At 41.4% G+C, this 26520-nt stretch overlaps 1 protein-coding gene across 2 annotated transcripts in view; it reads right to left on the minus strand.

The window, feature by feature from the left end:
- Window positions 1-5870: 5870 nt before the first annotated feature.
- grk6 (G protein-coupled receptor kinase 6) overlaps window positions 5871-26520 on the minus strand; it is a 38822-nt gene continuing 18172 nt past the window's right edge. Inside the window, exons 3-16 of one of the 2 annotated variants that reach the window (XM_034549467.1) lie at window positions 23933-24045; window positions 20955-21032; window positions 20263-20363; window positions 18358-18450; window positions 14318-14381; window positions 12823-12963; window positions 11641-11831; window positions 11500-11537; window positions 10570-10659; window positions 10224-10432; window positions 9740-9877; window positions 8161-8298; window positions 7633-7767; window positions 5871-7125 (exon numbers count right to left, since the gene is read on the minus strand). In XM_034549467.1, coding sequence (XP_034405358.1) covers window positions 7075-7125; window positions 7633-7767; window positions 8161-8298; window positions 9740-9877; window positions 10224-10432; window positions 10570-10659; window positions 11500-11537; window positions 11641-11831; window positions 12823-12963; window positions 14318-14381; window positions 18358-18450; window positions 20263-20363; window positions 20955-21032; window positions 23933-24045 — 1580 coding nt within the window. In that variant the 3' untranslated portion in view covers window positions 5871-7074. Of the gene's footprint in view, window positions 7126-7632; window positions 7768-8160; window positions 8299-9739; window positions 9878-10223; window positions 10433-10569; window positions 10660-11499; window positions 11538-11640; window positions 11832-12822; window positions 12964-14317; window positions 14382-18357; window positions 18451-18977; window positions 19104-20262; window positions 20364-20954; window positions 21033-23932; window positions 24046-26520 lie in introns of those variants that run through there. The other variant, XM_034549468.1, reaches the window with a different exon arrangement.

Below are 26520 nucleotides of genomic sequence, written 5' to 3' on the forward strand. Positions count from 1 at the left end.
AAACAAATCCCTTACTTAAAAAAACACGAACGTACTCATCTCAATTCTACGGTTAGTATTTTGGCTCTAATGCGTGTTGAGAGGAAAGACTGAACTGGAAGCCCTTTCAACACATCTGTCAGATTTTGGCATCGCAAACGAAGAGCTGAGCTCCAAGGGAGACGCTTTATTATTTAGTTTATTTCATGGATTCTTTTGAGTCCAGATCTAGACGATCTGCTGTCAGAGGAATCATCAGGTTAAATGTTTAAACGTGACAGTAAAACAGAACATAGTCTCTTTCAAATCTAATGAATCTTTGATTTATTAGTCATTAGACCAAAATGTTTGGGCTCTCGATGTCAATTCACCAACAAACACAGACTAGTTGTTTCCCCTCCAGCTGAGCCGAGAAGCGATGTAGTAACAGTTTATTTTTAGTTTGATTGCGGGTCTAAAAATGGAGCCGCTACTGAGCCGTTTGTGGATCCCAGTGGGTGGAAACTCCTCTAAAAGTGGTTTACAGCTGACGCGCGTTTCCACTGTTGGAGTCCACCCACGCTCAGTGTGAGCGAGTGCAAGTTGTGGGATGCATGTGAAGATATGGGATGGCAGGAATGAAATTACAAACTGCCTGACTCACTTTCCAGTCTGACCAGAGGAGCTTCAAAAGTCACGCTAGCAAACGCGTCGCTCAGTCGGTCCGCCACTTTGGTCCATCCTGAAATATCTCACCGAGGATCGGATGGATTGCCCATGAATTTCCTTCAGACATTTATATCCCGAGACGGATGAACACTGACTTTGGTGATCCCTTACCCAGTTTTCTCTGGCGCCACCATGATCCTGACATATTTGGATTTTAGTGGAATCTCTTGACAGCTCCTAATTGCCATCAAATTGGGTGCAGATATCCATGGTGCCCAGAGTATAAATCTACAAAGTCTATAGTGATGCTATTGGCTCTGTGAGGCTGTGCTTTGAGCTTTGAATGATACGTCAGCCTGTTGTCGTGCTCATAATGACAATACCAACTTCCTTCCATGTAAAAACCCAGCCGCGTTTTATTAGACGGTCAGATCAACTGACGTAGTATAAATTGCACGATAGTCCACTTAAAAGGTGAGTGGATGGGGTCGAACAAGCACAACACTTTCACCCAGGAGAACAGCGTTTTGTGTCCTGTGTGAAACATCAACGTTGACTTATTTTGTCACGTCAGTTATTCGCCACGCAAGTCTTTGGTCCGTCATGCTAACGTCGACCACGTTAGCACCGAGTAGTTTTGTTTCTACATCTAAAAGGAGACAGAGGTTCTTTTTGAAAAGACACCGCCACACATGTAAGAAGCATATATATTGACACGCCGTCCCTGGCACGCGCAAAACTCATCGAGGGGAACGTAGAACGCCATTGTTTGAAGCACAGTTTTTCATTTAAAAAGATGTGTGCATCTGACCCTCCTTTCAGCCGCATTCCAACTTCCACCGTTAGCTGCTAACCTGTTTCCACTTCCCCTTAACCGTTAGCTCATCTGTTCATTTACGTTTCTCTTGTTTCTGACCTGCTCACCATCTTGTTTTTTTTACTATTTTGTTTGACTGCTTTCCCATTGCACACTCGTAAGCCCATCAGCTCGAGTACATTTCCTTTCGCCCTATCTGGTGGCGTTGTGTGTGTTTGCCTGCAGTCGGGTCCTACCTGTGGCTGTGTTGCAGGGAGGGGGGGGGGATGTCAGGGGAGGACCAAAGTCATTAGAATGCATCATCTCGGAAATGTGAATATGGTGGCAATCTGTCAAGTACATGTTTTGATATGAAAATGTTGGGTGTACAAAACTTCACTGCAATCAATAAAATAGATATTGAGACGTTTAGCGGTGGACAACGCTAATACTAGACACTAGTGTTAAATAAAAACAGGAGGCATTTATTGAGAAGTAAAGAGTTGCTTAAAATCATACAAATCTGAAATTGACCCCAAGGTGATTTGACAAAATTGAAACTGGTCGACTCATCCGGTCAGATGCGAGTGGCTCGGTGAAACGGTAATAATAAAAAAACTCAAGAACAATAAGACAACGATCGGCCAGAGTTGGAGCCGAGCGTAGGATACGACACAGAGGAAGAGAGGCTGTGACGGAGGGAGAAGTGAAAGGAAAAGAGGACTCAACAAAAACGATGGTCTGAGTGGGATCAGGGTGACGTCACAGCTCCAAGCCAGCGCCTGTGAGAGTGTGTGTGTGTGTGTGTGTGTGTGTTTAATTTGACATCAAGTGACACAGAATGGTGACAAATGTGTGTGGGCGAGCCTGTGTGAGAGAAAGAAAAGTGTGACTGTTTGACGCCTGATCCAGAAGTGACACAGCAACACACAGACACACACACACACACACACACACACACACACACACACACACACAGTGGAGGTCTTTGTGCTGGGACGTCCGTTTGAAACTGTAGACGGCTACTTTTTTTTTTCTTCTCGTTTAAATTTGCTTTATTGGTATGTACATTTTGCAACATTCATATTGCGAAAGCAGACTGCATGAGGTTTATGATCTTTATATATTTCAGAAAGTAGAAGAAAATCAGGCATTGCAAATACTACATTCAATGTGCTGCCCGGTATACTAAAATGAAAGAAAATTGAGTTTTCATGAATCATCGATATAATATACAATAGTTTGTTTTTCATTCTGTAAACATGTCATCTATTGAACTTCTGTCCATCCTGGGAGATGGATCCTCCTCTGTGGCTCTCCCAAAGGTTTCTTCTTATTTTTTCATTGTTAAAGGTTAAAAAACAATGTATTCTTATAGGCCTCTGCTTGAAAATTGCATACCCAAACTAAAACGGAGTTATCTCTGCAACCACAAGGGCTATTTGAATACTTTTGGTGTTATAATAAAAGGCTGCACACGTGATCTTTGGTTCAGATGTGTAAATATCATTCTATATGTTACTGGTTAAAGAGTAAATGAAGATGGCAGTTTCGCCAAAAAGAAAAGCACAACAACATTAGCTACGTTTTAGTACAGACAGCTAGGTCTGGAAACATGCAGAGTGAGCGAATTATGGTTATTATATTTTTATAATTATTTTAGTTGATGTTTGAGTTGTGTTTGAAGTGGCTGACTTATTCTTCTAGCCCAGGTCCCGTTGTTTAAATTTGATGTGCAGCATTATGATATTTGCTCAAATTGATGTAATATTGATCCCCTAAATATGCCAACGAATGTGACAGGCGTCGTAAAAGGAAACCTGACATTTAAATACATAAAAAGGTGCTTTTTCTCTGCCGACTGAATTAAAGTACCAATCGTCACAGGCTGTTTGTCAGAGTGAAATGAATCATTACTTCTTTTTTTTGGAAAGGATGAAAAAAAAAATACCAGTAGTTCAGAGAGAAAAGAGTTCTGTTCAATAGATCAGAGAGGTAGATAATACAAAAATGGCCCAATCAGAGAGGAGAAGAGCAAAGAATTACGAGAGATTTAATACTAGAAAGACCATGAGAGCGACGGGATATTGGACTGACACAAAAGCACAAATGAGCTCTGACACAGAAATAAAAGTGACTCCATTGCTCCCTCTTTCTATTCCCACTCGGGCACGTCTCTACGCACAGTAAGTGCAGAGGGGCGTGTCCTCCATACGGTTGACTACACTTAATTTCATTCACCTGGTGAGTCGGTCCATTAAACGGTGAGATGGAAACCCAGCGAGACTCCTCGACCCAATTAATTTGTATCAACTACCAACCTGAATAACAATGGGAACAAATGTTCTCCACCACCATCCACGTGGTGGGAAGATGATTGTGGGTCCGTCACACTCTACAGTTTTTATTTAAAAAAATAACTTGTTGTTGTTTCTAACAGCCCCTCGGACGATGCAAGGATTCATTGACTTTGTGTCAATGAAGTTGTGTGAGATTCTAAGGTGAGAAATGTTGAGGATACCTCTTTTTTTTTTTAAGGATTAATAATAATATCCTAGCCATATATGTTTGGCTAACATGGGACACAAAGTCAGGTGACCTTCTTCATCAGGACTGTGTGGATTGATTTGATTGGAAGTGGCCAGACAGTACAAGCAATAGCCTGCAAACTTCAACAAATGTAGGCCTTTAATTTGTCCTTCACAGCCCCGCCCACTTCAAACCGGGGAGAAAGAGTACAGAAAGAAACACGGAAATTACTCAAACGTCACGTGAACCAAAAGTGATTGACCGTAGTCAAATGTTTCGATTTTTAGACCAGAATTAACTCCAGAATTAACTCGAGACCCAACAGAACAAAAATGAGACCCAAGCTGTGATGAAGTGGAATTATCCTTTAAGGCAGATTACAGTGCATCCTCAACATAAAGGACAGAGACTATCCGGCAGCAACAGAGACACACAACACAGCAGAGGAGTCCTGATTTCAACCGTCCACGGAGGCGCATCAACGAGCTCTTCCCGGCTCGCTAAGTTCCCCCTTTTTGACCTCTCAGTCTTTTATATGTAAAATCTCATCAGAGACTCCAGAGTTCGGAGAGTCGGGGACAGGAAGCAGTCTTTCCACGCAGATACTCTTTCAGGCTCGTCGTCCTTGTTTTTCACAGAGAGGACTCCGCGTCCAGAGGGGCAGATGACGAACACGCGACGTACCACAGACAGGAAGTGGACCCGCGCTGGAGCACGTGGACACACACACACACACACACAGGATGTATAAAAAGAGGCGACTTCGGGCTGCAGGAGGACCTTCAGAAGGGAAGGACTTCATCTTTGATCTTCTATGCGTAACTGGTTTGGTTTTTAATTGACTGATTAAGTGCTTTGATGAAAAAATTTAAATAGTCCGAGAGCTCTGTGGCCGAACAAAAAAGCAGATTAGGAGGCTTAAAAACTGATTTAAACAAAGAGACTTGAACAATGAGTCCGTTTCTGCATCAAAAGACAGTTTTTGACACCAACAATAATGAAAAACAGTTGATTATCTTTAAAAACAAATCCATAAGGGTGAGTCTGTTCATGAATCAACTAATCGTGTTACCGTCTTTTTCTTTTTTTAGTCACATGACTGTAATCAAAAGTCTTTTTGGGGCATTTTGAACTGTTGGTCAAACGAAACGAGACATTTGAGGACTGTGTGGAATCATGACGGACATTTTTTTAAGTTTTCTTGACATTTTTATAGAGACAAAAGCAATTAGTTGATTGAGAAACGATCGTTATATTCATGAAAATAAATCATCAGCTGCAGCCAGGCTTTATTAAAAAGGATAAGCTCATTTACATTACAACAAAACATATTTTCTCATTTCACTCAGTTTTGGTTTCATTTGGTCATTTTGGTTGATTAAAAAAAAAATGCATGCTGGGATACTTGTTTACCTCTAGTGCACACAAGTCAGCTCCAGGACAACAAGACAGACAATCGGCACACCCGTCGATATTTCAAAACCTGAGCAAATAAAATAACAAGCTGCATGGCTGGATGAGAGAAGTGGTTGAACTGACCCTTTTTAAAATGCTGTTTGCCATCATTTATGATACATAACTCGACCTTGCTGATAAATGTAGCAGAAACTTGACTATTATCTTGGAGAGCAGAGAGATTGTTGACGTTCACAGTTGTGTATCATATTCGACAGCAAGAAAAAGGAGGAAAAAATACCCGCGACGTCTCGTTTCTGTCGCCCGTCTTCTCAAATAGCAGAAATAACATAACAGCCGTTTTGTACATTCAGAGGTATTTCATTTTTTTTTTTTAAATAGCTTAAAACCAGAGGCCGTTTCCCTCGAAGAAGCCACTGACAGCAGCAGCACCAGTGGTGACCACCAGACCGGCGTCAGTGGGACTTTTATCACGTGATCAGCTCGCGGCCTACGACCAGTCTTTTTTTTTTTTTTCCGCTGCCATCGTTCAGAACACGCATGAAGCGGCCTACCGGCAGGGCGAGCATACGTTAACCCCGCACAGTCTGGAAATCATCCGACCGACATCCGCTCACGAAGCAAAAGAAGAAAAAAAAGAGAGAGGAAGAGCAGATGATGAAATCATGAAAAAGGAATGAATTCTATAGAAACCCTGAGAGACAAGTTCAAAAAACAACAACAAAAAGAGTCCTCCGTTTACTTAATTTCTGATTTTAAAAGACTTTTGCAGGTCAATTTGCAGACAGGAAACTATTAATTGACGTCTCCGAGGGTTTAGATGGAGCAGTTCCTTTTTAAGTAGTAAATTACAGGCGCCGTCAAAGTAAATGTTCCCATAGTTTTTATTTCACACAGAGATAAAAACTATGGGAACACAGAGTTTTATTTCAGTTCAAGCTCTGCAGCGCTAACATAATGTGTTCATTGTGGATAAAAAAAAAATGGGAAAGTTTACTGTGATGAAGGACAAAAAGGCACAAGCATGTTGGAAAAGCAACTTCTATAATCAGAGCAATCGATTTTCCTCAAGAAATTCATAATTCAAAAACAAAAAAAATACTATCGATATAAAAATATCTGCAGATGTAGACTACTTCATGGCTCTAGCGTCACCGTTTAAAACTTTTTAAAAGAATTAAATGAAGGAATATAAGAGGTGAGAAGAGCAGTGAGGTCGGTCACGGCAGAATGGAGGGCGGGAGAAGAAAAGTGGTCACAGTTCACGACCTGAAAGTCACTAGTTTGATTCCCTGGACAAAGTGGTGGGGGGGGGAAGTAAAGAGATCGAGGAATGCTCAGTCTCCCTTAGTAACCACTGTCACAGTGCCCTCTAGCAAGGCACTTTTACAGCAAGCAGTTTGAGATCAGTTACATGGACATGTGTTTAAGTGGATGAATGAATGAGAAAGCAAAGCCTTCCCTGGACAATGTGTGTGTTTTTTTAGTTTTTTTTTACAAAGTTCCTCGTCTCCTCGTTTGGAACGCATCGACAGCCAATATTTCACAACTTTTTAAATAACATTACACATTATGGCTATGCTGAAAATATACATTCTGACATTTAGAGATAGTACTATGTTAAAAATACAAATGTGCAAAAGTTGTAAACAAATGAGATTGTGTGTGTGTCTGTGAGTGTGTGTGTGTCTGTGTGTGTGTGTGTGTCACAGCCTTGTGGGCTCCTCGTCACTGTCACTGCAGTTACCACAGCAGTCCTGCAGAGGGAAGCAGAGAGCATAGGGTCACCTTGAGATGATGTTGAACTGAATGGACATGTTTTAAGACATATTAAAATATTCTGTGTGGGAATAATAGCTAAATACAAATACAAATATTTTATTCTTATAATTGCATCTACTCATTATGCCTCATAAATAAATACAGAATGTTAAAATATTATACATTTTAAAGTTTATTTGCTGGACACGAAAAGTCTGTTCTGTGTGTTTTTGATTTATCAAGTTTCTACATCACACAAGTTGCATTCTGGACACCGATTGGCTCCAAATGAGTCGTGCGATCACAAAATCCTGCTGGTTCGTCCGAGTGTTAAACTGAGATTTAAGTTGAGCGCCTCGGAAGCGCCCTCAGGAGAAGCACAGGTTGAACTCCCGTTCCACTCAAGTCAAACCGACCACTAGCTGGTGTGTGCACAGACTCTGGAATGTAAAACGTATAATAATAACCACGTCCATGAGATGAGATGAGGGGAGTCCACTGACCTGTCGGCCAAACAGCCGCTGCAAGAGTCCCTGTTTGGGCGGAGGAGACGGCTGTCCTCTCCAGTCCAGGTCCGGAGGGATGGTCCCGTCCGGGAGGAAAACATTCAGCTCTGTGAAACACTCCGTCTCGATCATCTGCAGGAGAAAAGACCAAACATTCAGTTAAAAAAAAAAAAAAAACTCTAAAGCTTCACCATGCTCAGATATCAGCAAATTAAAACGTATCACATATCTCAATGTTGGACTTAATCAGTAGCTTAAAGTTTATGGAAAGACAAATAAATAAACCAAATAAATAAACCAGTGCTGAAAACCAGAACATTACAGATTAGATTACAGAGCAGGATTTGACAATACGATTTAGAAATCTGACATCTCAGCAGTGTAAATATTGACTATTTTACCAAAAAACAGACGGATAAAAAGATCAAATATATCTAAATTATATGCCTGTTTTGTGTCAATGGATTTTGGTGTCAGCAAAGGTGGCGATGATGGATGAAAGCGTGTTGTTAGCATGTGTCTCACCTCGTCCTGCCAGGGAATGGAGACGCTGCCTGTGGACACTTTGATGTAGAAAGACTCGTCTTTGGGCTCCAGCTCCACTCCTTTCACTGTGGAGAACTGCTCGATGTCCAGCACGTCTTTACAGTAGATGGCCTGCGGCTGCGAACACACAACCCACCAGCTTCAAAAACACATTTTCCTCTCGGCTGCGGAGCTACCGATCAGCTAAGGACCGGAAAAGAGAAGAACCCATATTAAACACGACTGACGACTTCCTCGAGTCTTTAAGATTGAGATTTGAACCTCCTGCAAATCAACGGCGTGCTCACTGCGGGGAATCCTTCATGTTTCAGACACTCTGCAGGTTAATTATGCATGCTTCATAAAATATATTGATATTCTTATTAATCAGATTAATTAATTACACTTCCTGGGCTGTAAATTGTAGATTGTGTTTCCAGCTCTTTATACTTTCCACATGTTGAAGAAGATTAGCTTTCTCACTGGAAGTTAAATGAGAACATGTAGACATGTCTCATTAATGTTATTTACAACTACGCTCTTATTGATGTTATTAATCACACCTATATTTCATATAATTAGGTACAACTATAACTACCCATGATTAATGTTACTAGTTTTACATGTGATATTAGTTAGACCTATGCTATAGTGGATGTTATTAGTTTAAATGAATTATCTACATTTGTGCTATCATTAATGCAACTAGCTACACCTTTTGTCATAAATGCTACTAGCTACACTTTTGCTATCAATAATGCAACTAGCTACACCTGTTATCATTACTACTAGCTACACCTGGTATCATTACTACTAGCTACACCTGGTATCATTACTTCTAGCTACACCTGTTACTACTTCTAGCTTAGCTACACCTGTTATCATTACTTCTAGCTACACCTGTTATCATTACTTCTAGCTACACCTGTTATCATTACTACTAGCTACACCTGGTATCATTACTATTAGCTACACCTGTTATTACTTCTAGCTACACCTGTTATCATTACTACTAGCTACACCTGGTACCATTACTATTAGCTACACCTGGTATCATTACTTCTAGCTACACCTGTTATCATTACTTCTAGCTACACCTGTTATTACTTCTAGCTACACCTGTTATCATTACTACTAGCTACACCTGTTATCGTTAATTATTCTAGCTACACCTGTTATCATTACTTCAAGCGACACTTGCTATCAATACTTCTACTCACTTCTCCTGCGTCATCATTAATGCGACTTGCTACACCTGTACTATCATTGTTATTAGTTACACCTGTGCTATAATAATTTAGCTACACTTATAATCATAAAAAATACAAGCTACACTTTCATTGATACCTGTGCTATCATTTAGTAATGCTACACACAACACCTGTGCTATCATATCAGTAATGTACTAGCTGAAAACTAAACACTAAAAGCAGAAACACATTTATATAAAAATATGAATGTTGAATATAGCTCAAATATAATGATGTTTATGTGTTAAGTGTATATGTTCTGTACTATATTCTTAACCCTTCTGAGGTTCAGTGAACTTGATGTCTGAGATGATGTATTGTGGACTTACATCAGGAATGAAGGGCGCCTGGAGCATGCCGGCCTCCAGGCGTTTGAAGTTGATGGAGCGGAAGATGGTATGGGCTTTGACCTCAGAGGCTCCACCTCCCTGGCAGCCCATCCTCTCTGTGGGATCTTTGGCCAGAAGCTACAGGATAAAAAAAAAAAAAAAAAACATACCTGGGCTTTTTCTACAGTGTGACCGAGCTGTCAAAGATCAGATTTACGATTGGTCAACGGCAGAAGTATGCATGACAAAATTCACCCAAATTTACCCTGAGGAGGGAGCTCTGAATGATATTATATACATGATTTGGCAGATAACTAGGCAGATATATTGTGTCACAATTTTGTAAACACGCATTTCTTCTCAGGAAGTCTTTTGAAACAGCGAGGTAAACCACTAGAATATAATAAAAATATTCAGCAGATGGGAGCTGCAGAACGGAGCGAATAAGAGGAGAGTGGATTTGGCCTCTCGAACATCCACCCACCATTTTACAGAGAGACTTGGCGTCTTCGGAGAACTTGCTGGAATATTCCTCCTCCACCTCCCTCACCAGCCGCTCCACTTCCTCCCTCTTGATCTTCTTCTTCCGCTGCTGGAAGGGAGACTGGCCCTCGATCATCTCGTACAGCAGGCAGCCCAACGCCCACCAGTCGGGGCTCAAGGTGTAGCGCTCGTTTTTCACCACCTCCGGAGCTGGAGAGAGAGGAGAAATGCGGCAGAGTGAGCGTTTGATTCAAAAGCACAGACTGCATTGCAAATGTGGTTTACTCCTGTTATTCAGTTTCTATTTGCTCACTAGTGGAGGTCGTTAAAGGTCAGAGGTTACTTACCCATGTATCCTACCGTTCCCACCCGTCCCTTGATGGTCTGTCCCTCTGGTACATGAACCGCCAAACCCAGGTCTGATATCCTGATGTGTCCTAATGAAATACACACAAACACATGTTTACAAACATCTGTCTAAATGTGAGAAAGGGCATGGAATAGTTCAGATTATTGCAACATTATCTGAGGAAACTCAGTATCTTTATGCATCACAGTAGTTGGTTGAGGAGCAACACTTTTGTTCTTATCATCCTGAATGTTGAATACAATGTATTTACCAGGGTTCTGTTATAAGCACTGTTTTAATAAAATAAATAATGCATTGCTTTTTTTGCTTTTTTTTAACTTTTACCTGACACCAAACTCAGGAGTCTGTTGCATCCAAACTCAAGTGGCTTTATTGGCTGTTTTCTCTCAGGACTTGTCTTCCTGCCCAAAAAAGATTTTTAATATTTTCCTTTTTATATTGACCTCTACCTTGTGTTCTCTTCAGCAGAGGGAGAGTTTTTTTCTGAGAGGTTTAGGTTCGGGGATCAAGCTGCGTTGCTGGAGTCAGAGCGCCCTCTAGTGGAAGATGATCTCAGAAACTGCCTGACAGAACAATCTCATAGTTCTGTATCTATTACAAATCCCATATTCAGTTTGTCTCCTGCTCTAAAATGCGTATGCCGATTCATTAACCTCAGAGATCATCACACTAAACAACTCAGAGTTATGACTTTGAGAAGGAGTGAATTTTTTATGTTTTAAAGTACCAATGCTGCTGTGTTAATAAGCAGGAAATACAACAATAACTAACACAAATAAACCAGCATGCACCTGTACCTGACTCAAAACGAGCCAACAACCCACAGAGCGATAACCCAAAGTGTTTATAGGTCGAATCTTGACCTATTGACCTCTGATTTAACTTATCTTTCAACGCTGCTACTCACCGTAGTCATCCAGCAGGATGTTCTCTGGTTTTAGGTCTCTGTGGGACGGAGAGAGCAGAGTGAGAACAAAACAAGACGAGAGCCAATGAGACCAGAGGAGCGAGTAAGGACGATGAGCCTTTGAGGTCAGAAGACGCTGACCTGTAGACGATGCGTTCCCGGTGCAGGTCTTCCAGCCCGCAAGAGATCTCTGCGGAGTAGAAGATGGCCCTCTTCTCGTCGAAACCCGCCTCGCCCATGTGATAGATGTGAAACTTCAGGTCTCCCCCATTCATGAGGGTCAACACGAGGCACAGAGCGTCCTTCGTCTCGTAGGCGTACGCTAAACTCACCTGGAGGCAGAGGGAGTGTCATGTGTTAGTGATGCTGCGTGGTCGCGGTTTAGGGTGGTCAGGTGTCACCGCTTCACGTCAGCTGGTGAGAGGCTCAAATTACAGCGACGCCTCAAACTCTACAAACCTCTGACTGCAGCCGTGGAGCTGAAATAATACGTAATTTATTGATGAGAATATCAAGAACCAATTGTTTTGATAAATCAAGCAAAAATATAAAACATTGCCTAGTTCCAGCTTCACTGTCGCCTGAATATCTTTGGGTTTTGGGCACATTTATGTCATTTTGTGTTGTGAGAAACAGTGATGGATGTTTTTTGGTTTTATAGAATTTATTTATTATTTACAGAATAATGTATCATGGATACAGTCCTGTAGATGCATAGTGGACATATCATCGTAAAATAAGTGAAAACAATTTATAAAAGTACTTTTTCCATCTGAAATAGGATTTGGGTTGATTCTTTTTCTTTTTACGTGAGATATTCAGGAAGCTGACGACGCCGTTGACGGCGTGTCCCCAGGACCGCACGTCCCCACGACCGCAAACGCAACCTGCTGCCAAGCTTCTTTAATGAAGTCGTTTGTGTATTTTCACATTGAAGCCAAGTGGGGCCCTGAGGGACTCCTCAGCCCCGGGAGGCCAAATCCAAAAGGCTTGAACGGAGGTCGTCTGGCAGGGAATCAAACCAAACTAGAGACAGACCACGCCTCCATGTTGTCTTTTAATTACCGCAGTTGTTAATGTCGCAGATTGACGCACACAGAGAGAGAGAAAGAGGAAACATGTTTCGCTCCATAAATGTCTCATTTTGGAAGAAAGAAATGCCAAACGATGGTTCCTGTTGTTGTGTGTGTGACAAGGAAAGACACAATTACACCCTCTGGTGATGTTGTGTATTTATTCAAACGTATTTCCCCTGAATTTAGTTTACCATATGCACATTCAAAATCTGCATTTATGAGATGGCAGAGAAAGTGAGACGCTTACGACAAATCTGCTGTTGACTTTCTCCAGGATCTGTTTCTCATTGAGCGCCATGGACTCTCCTTTCCGCTTCTTTATCCTCTTCTTCTCCAGTTTCTTACAGGCGTACATCTTTCCTGTGGCCCGTACCTGACACGCACACACCTGTGGGGTCAAGGCGGGGAATGAGAGGAGGGGTGGGGGTGTAACACAGGATGGCAGTTTAGGACGTAAAATTAACTTTTCTGCTCCACGTCTGCCGCAGTCGGGTGTAGCGGGTACATATGAACGCGATAAGTGAAAGCACTCCGTCCCAGATTGAATTGATTGTAGACGTGACGTCAATCTGAAACTGTTTTCACAAAGCACCATATTTTCTATAAAAATATTTTCACGTTTGAAGCCAAATTCCAGTTTTTAAACGCATTCCCTCATTGCACACACTGACATTTAAACTTAGTTAGAATTGCTCTAAATGTGACTCCTTAGATTGGCGATGTTGTCAATATGGATGTTAATACTCAGGTGAATGCAGCCAAAACGTGCACTTAAGTAATGTCAGAACAAAAGTTTAGTTGCCGTCTGTGGTGATTTTGAAGTTGAGTTCAACATTTAAGTTTGATTGTCCACCGTTTGTGTTGCAAAGAGCAGATATTGTATTGAGTAATGAAAGTCTAATTTCTGTTTTTAATGTCATCAACACAACGTTCCTTATGCGTCTCTGGTAACCCACAAATAGTTTGTTTTATCCCTTTTTATTAATGGGAACGTCTCTCTACCTTTTGCTGTCAGCCTCTGATTCCTCTGTCCAGTGGGAGGTGCTATAAACCCAGCGGAAAACATGGAAACAATATCCGACTGTCCTCCTTAAAAGGTCAGGATTGTGACTCTAACTGGCTACATAATGAGTCCAATCATGCAACTGGTTACCGACTGGACCGGAGGGAGCCTGCATCGTTAAGTGAGGATGAAATGATCACGTGTTCTGCTTATGCACCGACTATGAATCGTGTCTGTAACTGGCCGAGCGAAGACTTTCATACTTTTTTTTCTTCGGAGAGTAGGAGAACATACCATCCGAGCTACAGAATACTGCATATTGAGTGAGGACAAGAAGCTATTGCATCAAAGATGTCCTGCAACATGAATCCCCTTTAAACAATTTGGATGTACATTTTTTTTTAAAAAAGGGCAACTGGTCATTTTGGATGCCAGATAATTAAATGTAAATGATCTGTTGAGGATTTTGTTTTTAAGAGCAGTGAACCGCATTCATCTATATCTTTTTTGTTGTTGTTTCGTTCTTGAGAAAGATACTCAACCTCGAGAATTGTTTGTACCGGTGTCCATATGAATCCCATTGTACTCGGAAAATTGCAGGCGTGTTGACAGTTGATCCTAATCAGCAACGGTAAACGCCCTGCCCATCCACATTCTTCACTTGTTGTCAATAAGATCATTTTTTCCTCTTTGCTTTGTGTTGTATAATATAAAAAGAAAACAAACTGAATGTGCTCACCTCTCCAAAGCCTCCTTTCCCTAAAACTCGGTACTGTCGGAACGTGTTTTTCGTCACCGGTTGCCTGTCGGACACAAAGAGAAACACGTTTATAACTCAGACGGCGACACACGTAAAGATGAAATGAACATGACGTTAACAACACTATCCGACTGTCCTGGAGAAAAATATATATTATATACATATACATATATATATATATATATATATATATATATATATATATATATATATGACAGTTAGATAGAACACCTTCTAAGTAAGACGCACAATAGTTTGTGTGGTGGAAATATGGATACTTCTTCTTGGAGCATCTTTAATGTAATACTTGTTTTTTTTACGAGAAGTTACGGTGAATGCACAACGGCTGCTGGTGATGTAATGCATGTAGACGAAACTCTGCTGTGAAAAGCTCACTGTGCTCCATCGATTGCGAGCACAAACGCAGCTGGCGTAACGATCCGAGAGCACCAATTAACCGGTCCCTCTTGGTACCGGCGCTCCCGTCTCGTCTCCCTTTGGACATTCGAGCAGGTCGATTAAAACAGACTCATTAAAACCGGATGAGTCATTTGCTGCTTAACTCGCCCTGCGATGGCGCGTCTCCTGTTTGTTTGTTTGTTTTTTTACCAATAATTGCTATTGGTTTTGTGTTTTCTTGAATTTAGGCCCATATTGATCCAGTGACACTAAGCTCATAATGTCACGTTGTATTAAGGTGAGCAGCGAATGACGGATGAAGTTAACTACACAGCTGGCCAGTACGGTTTTTTTCTCCAGATTTTTGGTCGTTAACACAAAAGTATTGAGGTTTGATACTGAGCTGACTTTTTTAAATTTTTTTTTTTTTAGAGCCATAGACAAGTCTGAGAAAAGCAGCCTGGAATCACAGAGAGAACACAATACATTTGTTTGTGTCTGTGTGCATCAGATTAATTCACAACAGCTGATTGAGATCTCATGACAGAGGCGACGCGTTTGCACGCAGTTAAACAGAACGAGATTAAATCTACAAAACGTCGACGTTGGACAGGAAGCAAAAGAAATACATATATATTTTTTTTAAAAGAAGAAAGCGGCGAATGAGTCTTTCCGACGCTCCCATCGTCTTTGAGATCTTCGACGCTCCGTTCCGGCCTCCAGAGGACCCGAACTCTGGCTGCACTCCTGCATGTGCAGCTGCCTCTCATCAGCCCATTAGTCTGTGGGTATATACATCTCTTCAGTTGCTCAGTCCTCTAGTGTAGAGACGGTGCTGGTGCTGAGCGGCCAGTTATTGTAAATGGGTCTTTGAGGGTCCGCTCACTCAGGACTTGAATAAAAGGGGCGTGTTTTTCCTTCATGTATCACGAAAGGAGTTACATCTGTCAGTCAAGTCTCTCCACGTTATGATATTTATTGTTAGCCAAAATGCAGCTACATTTTTACTCGTAATAGTATTCAAAATAATGACCTGGCAACTTGCGAAAAAGAACCTGCTCCTTCTCTGCAAAACCACCAGTTGGCCGGAGACCGGCGTCGGGTCAGGTCGAGGGGTTTCCCTTTTTAGGTGTCGTGTTTCATGATGCTCTGCTCTGAGGCAATGTCTTGTATCCAGATGGGAATTAATACATTTGTGTAATTTGTGAACACGACATTTAGTTCCATCAATGAACAGCTGGTGATCACGGCAAGCTGGCTGACAAATGCATGAATTAATTATATGTACGCAGTACGAGCGGCGCAAGCGTCTCATTGCCTGCAAACTCATCAATGTTTAGTGTTTTTTGCACTTTGATTTTAGGTGCTGGTAGGCAGATTTTATATATATTTTTCTTTAGAACTTTCCCTGTTGCCAGTGTTCATGCTAAGCTAAGCTAACCGCCTGGCTGCAGCTTCATATTTTACAAACGGATGTGAGAGCAGTGACTCTGCAACAAAAGCCGATAAACATATTTACAAATTATTCCTTCAATGGTGTTAAACAGTGATCGGAGGCCGAAAGGTGAAGCTATTGATCAGAAGATGGAAACTAACAAGAACATATGACACAGGACAAGGCCTCTTTGCACACCAAGTCGATATTTTTGGTCTGACCTCTAAAAACAAATACGACCTTGAGTTGTGTCAATTACATTGATACACCGACTCTGACACCTTCGTCCATCATTTAAGCTTTAAGTGTCTTTATGCATAAACAAAAAGAAAGCCTTTTAGAGAGTTGCTTGACCATTTAGAGCCAAAACAAACATTGACCCCTCCAAAACAAATAAAGTTAAGAATACAGAATTCATAGATTTCAATTGGAAGGGATGGTTTGGAGACTTCTTGAAGCCGAAGCCCACTGCCGACTAAACAATAAGATAAAAGTAACTTGTTTTATTTGTGACAACAAACGCAGCTCACGGCTCCACTCTGCAGTCATTTCTTCTTCTTCCTGTGACATGTCTTGCAACATCTCTTGAACCGACACCATCATTTTAACTCTCAACTGCTTTTTTTTTTTTTTTTTTACGTTTCAGGGTTAGAAATCCTCCACCGCGGAGGCAATTCAATGATGTTTTTTTTCTTCTTTTAAAATGCAAGGTCATCAACCTTCCTGGAAAGCTAACATGCCAGACACATAGGTTTTTATTTTTTGATAAGCAGCTTGTGGGGCTGGAATAAACAGTCCTCGTTTGACTGTAAATAATGAAGAAAGAAGCCACAGACGACGCATCCGTCGCCCCCTTCTCTTTTGTTTTTGTTTTGTCTCCATCATTGTCTTAACATTCCTCTCGTCTTTAGGTTTCTTTGAATCTAGTTCGTCTCTGCTGAACACTCAGTCCACTGTGGGACAGACGCCGTGTTTTACGGGCATCGCCGAAGTTTTCAAAATGGAGATCTGGGAACCATCGGCGATGGGACGCGGAGCCGGAAAACCCCTTTCTGTCTGTAAACAAACCTGATGGAACTCACAATAAGCATTATTGCGATGACAGATGTATTACAAATTAACACCTGTGTGATTCTGTACCGACTTACGTCAGACAATACCAGGAATTGAGATCTCATGTGAGAAAACGTTATTTTGTTGAAGGGAAAATCATATTCACGCGTGATACACGGGCTTAAAGCGATTCATAGACATCACCACTGCAAAACTATATTTTCCTGACCTTTTTTTGTTTTCATTCATTTTTTTTGTTTTATAGACTGGAGCTGGGCTGCCCACGTACTTTTGAGAGCTAGAGTTACATCCTAGTAACTTCTTATATTGTTTGGCTTTTATCTGCCACCACTCATTTTTATTGGAAGTTATCATATACTGCTCTAAACCAGGTGAAGGAGCTTTTTATACTTTATGCTGCTCCCTCAGCCTGGAGCCTTCTGCTACTTCATGTCAAATTGTTACCACTGTTCTTTTTGAGGTTTTTAGGGGTTGTTTTTAAAAGTGCAAATAATGCAGATTTTGTTATGTTTTCATGCTGACTGTAACTCATTGATATTGCTGTCTGTCATGGCCAGAACTCACTTATCTTAATGAGGGTTTTCACGGTGTAAATAAATAAATGAACATATATTAGAGGAAAAAGTAAGTATGTTTCCACCTTCATAAATGCTCTATACTGTGATAATGAGACCTGTATAGACTCCAGAAACTCTTCCCATAATCACAATAAACAATACCATAAGTATTCTCGGTAACCGTCCAATCAGATGCACCGAACTGAAATGTAAAAATTTGCAGTTGAGCAATTTCAAACTCCCGGATATTGAATGTGTTCTCACCTCAGTAACCTCGAGGACATGAGGACACTGGGGAGAGGAAGGAATGAGGCAACCCGCTACGCATGTTGTTACTGGTGCTGTGGTGGAGCTTAAGGCTGAGTGAGCTCCTAAGTGGTGTGTGTGTGTGTGTGTGTGTGTGTGTGTGTGTGTGTGTGTGTGTGTGCGTAATGAAAGCATGGTTTATGCTCATGTACATAATGGTGAGGAGCTGCAGCGGAAAGACGGACAAAGACAAAGAAGGGAAGTTTGAGAAAAAGCAAACGGAGATGACGCAATTTCACAAACTCTACCTCTCCATCCATTTCCACTGGAGGAACCGGTTGTAGTACATGCTGTCGAGGTAGTCGGCGAAGGGCGCCACGCGCAGGTAGTCGTGGATCAATCTGGGTAAACAACGGGGGGGGGGGAACACAACAGAGCATCTGCAGGTCATTTTCTGTCCAGAAAAAGCTGCAGGAACTGGATGCCTCTTTGAACTTTAGCTAAGCTCTTTAGTCCGTTGCTTTTAGAGCTGAGACGATTAGTTGATTCACAGATGGAAGTCGCTTCCCAGAAAATGAACACTCTCGATAATTTATCCATCATTAAATCGGTATCTCACTTGTGTTAAGTCTAATGTAATAGGAGACCAAATATAGTTTGGTTTTGGAACCATGGACTCTTGAATAAAACATTATAAAAATGTTGCAGAGAACAGTCGCGTTATACTATTAATAATAGTGTTGCAAATGGCAGGTAAAATAAATGTCTTTGCCTTATTTAAATTTTTGGATAAAACCATTAAAATGTTTAACATAGTTTAACAGCAGCATGTGTGAGCAAAGGGATTTAGAAGTTTGGTAAGAGTAGCAGTTACAAGAGTCTCAATATGGTCATATCAGAAATAAAGTTATTATTATTATTAAGTCACCTTTTTGAGTACACGTAGTTAGTCCAAAGAGCACAAAGGTAACAGGTTCTTATCGGGTTGATTTCAAATGAGAAATGACACTCAAACTATAAGAGTTGTGACAGATTTCATAGGAGGTGTCGAAAAATCCGGGTGAATGTAGAATATCACCAGACTTCTCCTTTTACCTTCCTACCGGACGTGTAGTTTGTAGCGTTTGTATATTGTGTGCAGCAGCGTAGTAGATTACTCATGTGTACCCGTCCCTCTGCGCTGCCTCACGCCCACGCAACAAGCGTGAACAGAGAGGTTGTTACGCAATGTAAGTGAGTGTTGTTTATGGAATGAACAATTCACTCTTCCTCATCAAAAGATATGCTTTTATTGTAGTGTTTTCTTGTCTGTTTTTACCTGCTTAAAATATTAAGATTTCTGATTCTTACTCTTCTACCGACTGCACCATGAATCATTTCATTTTCTTCTTCTTTCTTGACTGGATTATTCTCTAACAGCTGACATGCTCATTGCTCTCAACCGTTATGAACCCAACTTCCTCATTTGGGAAATACTGGAGTTACAAATCCAGCGTTACAAAAGCAAGACCTGATGTTACAGGTCATGAACTTTGTTTTCTTTGTTTTCTATTTTTTCTATTTTTTCAATGCCTAGAGAACCGAAACCGCTCAGAGAGAGTTGTTCTGGGTTGAGCTGACGCTGATCAATTTCACCCTTTTTATTTAATGCCAAACGGATCAAATATGGCATGTTTTCACAAGGTTCAGTAAAACTCCTGTGTGTATCGTGTATTTTCCAAAAATATGCAATATATACATAGTATATTCATACCACAGAGCAGTATATTATCGGGTTAGTCCAAATCGTAATTTATGTCCATGTGCAGCTTAACTGTGATTATAGTTTTAAATGGCTTAAGGGTGACTTTCCCTCCTGCAGTTCCATTGATTTGGTACAGACCAAGGAAGCTTCACAATGACTCTTTTTCTTTTAGTTTGTCATAAGTTGTGTGTGAGTCGTCATCCTGCATCATCAGCCCTCCATGGACCCTCGAGGGGGTATTAAACCCATTTTATAGCAATGTATTTTTGCCAAAAACTAAACATAACACATTATAATAATAACCTGGCATGTGTGCTGTGTGTGTGTGTGTGTGTATAATCAAATCATAAAAAACAAAAATGGCAGGAAATAAGGCAACGGATGTGACAGCTCTGACTGAGCAACGAGTCAGTAAACAAAATAATAGACCAGCATAAACAAGCCCGGATTGGGACCCCTGTGATCTTACTTGGTACAGTCCTTGAAGAGCTCTTTACAGGCCACCTGCTGCAGCCTCTCGGCGCACAGAGCCACCATGGCCTCCTCCACCTCAGGCACATGGTCCTCCGCCTGCACCGCAAAAAAACACACACACACACACACACACACACACACACACACACACTAAGTCCACGTAAACACAGTGATTCGACTCTCGCAGTAAACTCAGAGGAAAGCCGGATGAACTGGTTTTGAGACGGTGCAGATGGATCATTACACACTGCAAGACTTCAGCGTGTTCAGACCTGTATGCCCACAGAAGCAGGTGAAAAAGTCAAGCACACAGAGAGGCAGAGTTATCAGGAGGAACACAGGCGGAAACTTGCAGACGACGAAGAAGCAGTTTACAAATTACTGTTAATCGTCACCCTCAGCTTAAGGAGTCAAGGTGCGCAGACATGATCTCATCTCCACGCGTCATATGTTCTCTCTCGACGTCACCATAATGACCTTTCGCAAAGTATCTTCACGCAGAAGATTCGTTGCAAAATCGTTGACGCAGTGACAGTCGGGTTTAGGATTCGCAGAAACATCCTTCCTTCAAATAAGTACGCTTGTAACACAACGTAAGAAAGAAGAAAACAATAAGAAGTCGTCTTTCACACGGAACACCGTCAACGCTGAGAGTGACAGAGGTTTTCGTGAAAAGCAGCAGCTTACCTTTGGGTTGAAGTATTTGTCGATGAGTTCCTGACCGCACTCCTTCCTCTTCTCATCCGGGGTCACCTCGTACTCCGCCTGCAGGGAAACACGACAACGCCGCATGAGTGGGAGGAGCCGGAGGTGACCGTCAGTCGCTCCGGGTTACCCAGATACCCAGATGTGGCAGCTATCGCCTGTCGACGTTGTTCTCGACGTATAAAAAACGATAGTATCGCCGTATGAATCTGAATTTTGGTCCCGTATCCATTTGTATGCAAAGTCCTGAAACAAAAATAGTCAAGGAAGACTGATAATGCATAACATCAGTAAAATATTGGATGCGCAAAACAATCAAAACAAACAATGGCATCCCTCATTTAGACCGTTTGACAGAATCAGATCACCCTTTTACAATGAAAGTCAATAAACAACAATATTGAGTGATTGTTAAGCCGTGCGACCGACTTTCTGTGTTTCCACTGAAGACCTTGATTACTGCGAAACCCACTTTAATATATAATTGAAGAGATTTGGAAGGCCTGCTCCCACACCCTGCAGTTCAGGAGCTGATTGCATCCTCTTCCCCTCACATCGGACCGTCCGTCAGAATCACTTGCAGTAAACGGAGCCTGACTGGAAAACACTCCAAAGTGCTTCCTCCTCCTCTCCTCCCCCCCACCCCCCCCCCCCCCCCGGCCTGTAAAAGTAAACGCTAAGTGACAGCAGAGACGGCTCAAATCTCATTTTCCTTTTTTTTCCAACTCGTCCTCTCGCAGAGTTCTCTTGAGAAGAGACGGGAAGCGGTTGTGGGGTAAAAGAGGACATAATTGCCTGGTGTGTGTGTATGTGTGTGTGTGTGTGTGTGTGTGTGAGTTGTATCTGCTGGACGACTGAAAGCTGTAAAGCAGTTTGGCCGAGCGGCTCAGTCAGACTGGAGCCTCGCTCTCTAGCGACGGCTTGGTCAGTCTGCTGCTTCTGGATATCGGGTTTGAAAAAAGAGGGCAAGTGTTGTATTTGACAACGGCTGATTATTTGAGAATGGAGTGCCAATGCAACATCGGAAACCTACAGCGAGTGTTGCATTATGGGTCGTTTGTAGCATTGATGTTGCTAGGTACGATTCACAACTTTTTTTTGGTGTCTCTTCCTGTACAAACCCACACATCGTCCATTTGCAAAATTCCTTACTGATAAGACAATAGTGCTAGCTTGCATGATACTTTAAAAAAAAAATGTTATCCTGAATTTTATATATTTGAAAAGTCTGGAAACACTCATTTTCAATACTCTCTTTTTTTTAATTACTAACATCAAATTTAGTACTTTAGTACCCTGAATAGCGACTGCACTTTTTTTGTATTCATTGTACCCGGATTAACATGTCATGTTTCATTCTTAAATATAAAAAGGCTTGAAGAATGAGGACTACCTCAACCAACAATATCTCAGCTCGGTGCTTTCCATTGTAATGGGGGTGTAACCTGAAAATATTAAATGGGATTGGACGGACGATCATGTTTTCCAGTGGATAAAGCCGTGTTTTCTTTTTTTTTATATAGTCCGATGAAATATAAACTAACACAGCCGGCAGTCAAAGAGGTCTCTTCCTGAATTCGGTCACATATCTACATCTGTTGAAAGGACTGGTGGAAGGTTTGGTCTTCATGGTGCCCAGAGGATGGACCCTGGTGGTTTTAATGGTGCTCTGACTTTTTTCTATAAAGCAATCACGTGGTTCAAACATTTCTGGTTTTGAGTGAAATCTATCCAAAAATGTTTGGACTTTTTTTGCAGCCTGTAAGAGTGGAGCTCCTTTTAATTACTTTATGTCCTTGTGATCATTTGTATTACCTGATTAGTTGATTCATATTTTCTATTTATCTGGAAGTACAACAATACTAAATGTACCTCTACTGAAGTTACATTCCACTACTAGAGAGCGGCCATAAGAGTGAAGGAGGAAACCACGGTTTATCATCAGTCAAAACGGCATCAATGGGACGACAGACACACACACACACACACACACACACACACACACACACACACACACACACACACACACACACACCGGTTGAAATAAAACAAGAGTGCGACTGAAACATTCCTTTTAAGAGCAGCGTGAGCAGCGAGCCGTTCCCCGTGACGCAGTTTTCTCTCCAGAAGTCAAAAGTTCAAGTTTTTCATTAAACAGATATTAAACTCCACTTCCTCCTCCTCCTCTGCACTCTAAACGTCAAGTGTCTTGAGGCATCTCAGGATAATTAAACTTCCTGCATGAGAACCAACTCACCATGTTTACAAGTTGTTTAAAAGAGGGACATAAAAACCTATTTCCCTTCTCTATCTACAATACCATGCAGATAATAGTGCTTTTCCTTGTGCAGCTTTTCAGATATCTGCCTTTTTTAGAGCTGTGTTGCTCCCATTGCTGGAGATGGAGACGCTTTTTCTCCGGGCCCTGAGCTCTCAGCAGGGAAGCCGGATGATTTGGTCTGATTTCGCCGTAATCCGACCCGGTGGCACCGATGACGAGCATTAAGAATAATTTTTTTTAAGAAATGGCTAATGTTCTTGCCGAGAGGCATTCATTGATATACATTGAGACTGTTTTAATAAACAGTTTTAAAGTTCCTTGCAGTACCTTTTAATTCATTTAAATTGTTTGAAAATGACATTTAAAAAACTTTTTAGAAGCAGAAAAAGCAGATACCCCACAGAACCGTTATGGTTCTTGATTCTTTGTTCATGGTTCCACACACACACACACACGCACACACACACACACACACACACACACACACACTAGTGTCTCTTCCCACACTAGTAGTCATGGAAAAGGGCATTTGAGACAAAACGTTCACACACTTCCAGGAACAAGACAAACATTCAACAAGACCATCACAAAGACCATCACACACACACACACACACACACACACACACACACACACACACACACACACACACACACACACACACACACACGCTTCTTACCACAGCGTCCAGGAACTTGACACAGCGTCTCAGTTCGGGTCGGGTCTCACAGAACTGTCTGAACAGCAGCCGTCCGATTGGCTGCCGCTCGCAGAGGCTGCTGTAGTCCTTTTCTGTGGAGACAAGGAGAGGAAAGTTTCATGAACTAAAGCAATACATGCACGTTCCAATCAAAATGTCACATGAATGGGGTGCACCTTTCCATCGACGATAGGGAAGGGAATACAAAATGAAAGGGACATTTATTTTATTTTCACGAGAAGTTGTTACATATTTATGATCTAATATCAGGCTGATTAACCTTAAAGTGGCACGACGCCACACAGCAAAAGACCACGTATTTTATTTACTTTCCTTTAAATTGACAGCCCCCTGATTTAAAGCTTTTTCATGTCCCTGTTTTTATTTATTATTGTTTAGATCATTTCATACTCGTCATGATTCAGTTGATTGACAGACCTGTTAACAAGATGTAATCTTTAAATTTGTGAGATTGTTCCTGACCGGCTGAATGTCCGTCTGTTCACAATGTTTAATAAATAGAAAAAAAGAGGTGCACAGCGCGTCATACTTTCCTTCCTTGGGGGAAAGACAACTATTCACCAGCGTGCAAGGCCATTGGTCGATGCCGTGCCGAGGGTGCGACGGAATCCTGTGCTAGTTGGAGAGTTGGCCATCTTTTCTTCTCCAATGTGTTGTTGACTCGGTCGCTATACATGCGCGTGTCGATCTTGTAACTGATTGCTCAACTGGTTGGTTTCGGCTCTACGTGAGAATATTCTTCAATGTTCTTAATCTGTTTCCTGTGTGATGTATCGTCCAACGCAACGCTAACATTTAACAGTCGTAGGTTGAACCAATGCTCAAACAAAAGTCCCGGACTGGCCCAGTCCGACTAGGGATTTGAACCATTCTACTTTCAGTAACCCGCTTATCATCAATGGAGTTGTAAACGCTGTAACGAGTCAGGGATTTGACTGACGGAAGTGGAGTCTAACGCAACGCAACAACGAATGGCGGCGACACATTTATTAGTCAAATCCCAGCACACGCGGCTGCGGGTGATAATGCTCGATGATAAAATCTGCATAGATCTGCAGTCTTATTCACAGGAATTATTGAGAACAATTAGATGCAGGAAAGCAGTTAGCAATGGAAATACTTTATAGTCAACCCACTCACAGAAAATCACCCTTTAATAATTTTCTGTTTTTTTTTTTTTTTTAAAGCAAAAACTGCAAAACTTGACTGATTCTAGCTCCTCCAATGCAGATATTCTGTGTAGGAACTTGTAATTGACATATTTTACTGTTTTAATTATTTCAAGTACATGTATCAAAGAAAATCCTTTGTTGCAGCAGTAAAATATTTGTAGTACGTAACGTTCAAAGGAGCGTTAAAGACAGCCTACTCGATGGATGAGCCTAGGTTGCACGAACAATGATTACACATGCTCGGGAGGTTTTAGATTGAGTTCATCTGTCCTGCTGAGCTTCGGGACAAAAAAACAACACCGAGAACATTTTTAATTTACATCTGTGACTGGATGCAAAGCGCCTCACGATGCTTCATGAACAAACAAAGTGACTCAGGGACAACAGTGTGCTCGCTGTGAGAGGCGAGGACGGAGAAGAGCAACGTGATCTGCAAGACAAACGATTATCATCCGTATAACCCAACATCACCGACAGAATCTCTCGAGGAAATGAACAACCTGGCCTCCTACTAGCACCTGAGATGAACTGCTTTTGTTTTGATCTTTGCAGCGAGTTTACTTTTAGACTAAGAAAGCTGTTTACGTTCACTATCTCACACCAAAAGCCACCGCATGTGCTCCTAACAAATGTGGCGGGTTCATTTGTAACGTGCACATTTGCATTTACAACACACCGTTTTGAATACTTTACAACCTACATTGTTTACATCCACGTCTTCTTCCGCCATCCCTTTATGATTTCCTTCTAGTGGAGAAAACATGTGATGAAGTGTCCTTTATGATTTCCTTCTAGTGGAGAAAACATGTGATGAAGTGTCCTTTATGATTTCCTTCTAGTGGAGAAAACATGTGATGAAGTGTCCTTTATGATTTCCTTCTAGTGGAGAAGATGTGATGAAGTGTCCTTTATGATTTCCTTCTAGTGGAGAAAACATGTGATGAAGTGTCCTTTATGATTTCCTTCTAGTGGAGAAAACATGTGATGAAGTGTCCTTTATGATTTCCTTCTAGTGGAGAAAACATGTGATGAAGTGTCCTTTATGATTTCCTTCTAGTGGAGAAGATGTGATGAAGTGTCCTTTATGATTTCCTTCTAGTGGAGAAAACATGTGATGAAGTGTCCTTTATGATTTCCTTCTAGTGGAGAAAACATGTGATGAAGTGTCCTTTATGATTTCCTTCTAGTGGAGAAGATGTGATGAAGTGTCCTTTATGATTTCCTTCTAGTGGAGAAGATGTGATGAAGTGTCCTTTATGATTTCCTTCTAGTGGAGGAGATGTGATGAAGTGTCCTTTATGATTTCCTTCTAGTGGAGAAAACATGTGATGAAGTGTCCTTTATGATTTCCTTCTAGTGGAGAAAACATGTGAT

The sequence above is a fragment of the Cyclopterus lumpus genome, chromosome 14 (genome assembly GCF_009769545.1).
Source record: "Cyclopterus lumpus isolate fCycLum1 chromosome 14, fCycLum1.pri, whole genome shotgun sequence".
NCBI lineage: Eukaryota > Metazoa > Chordata > Actinopteri > Perciformes > Cyclopteridae > Cyclopterus > Cyclopterus lumpus.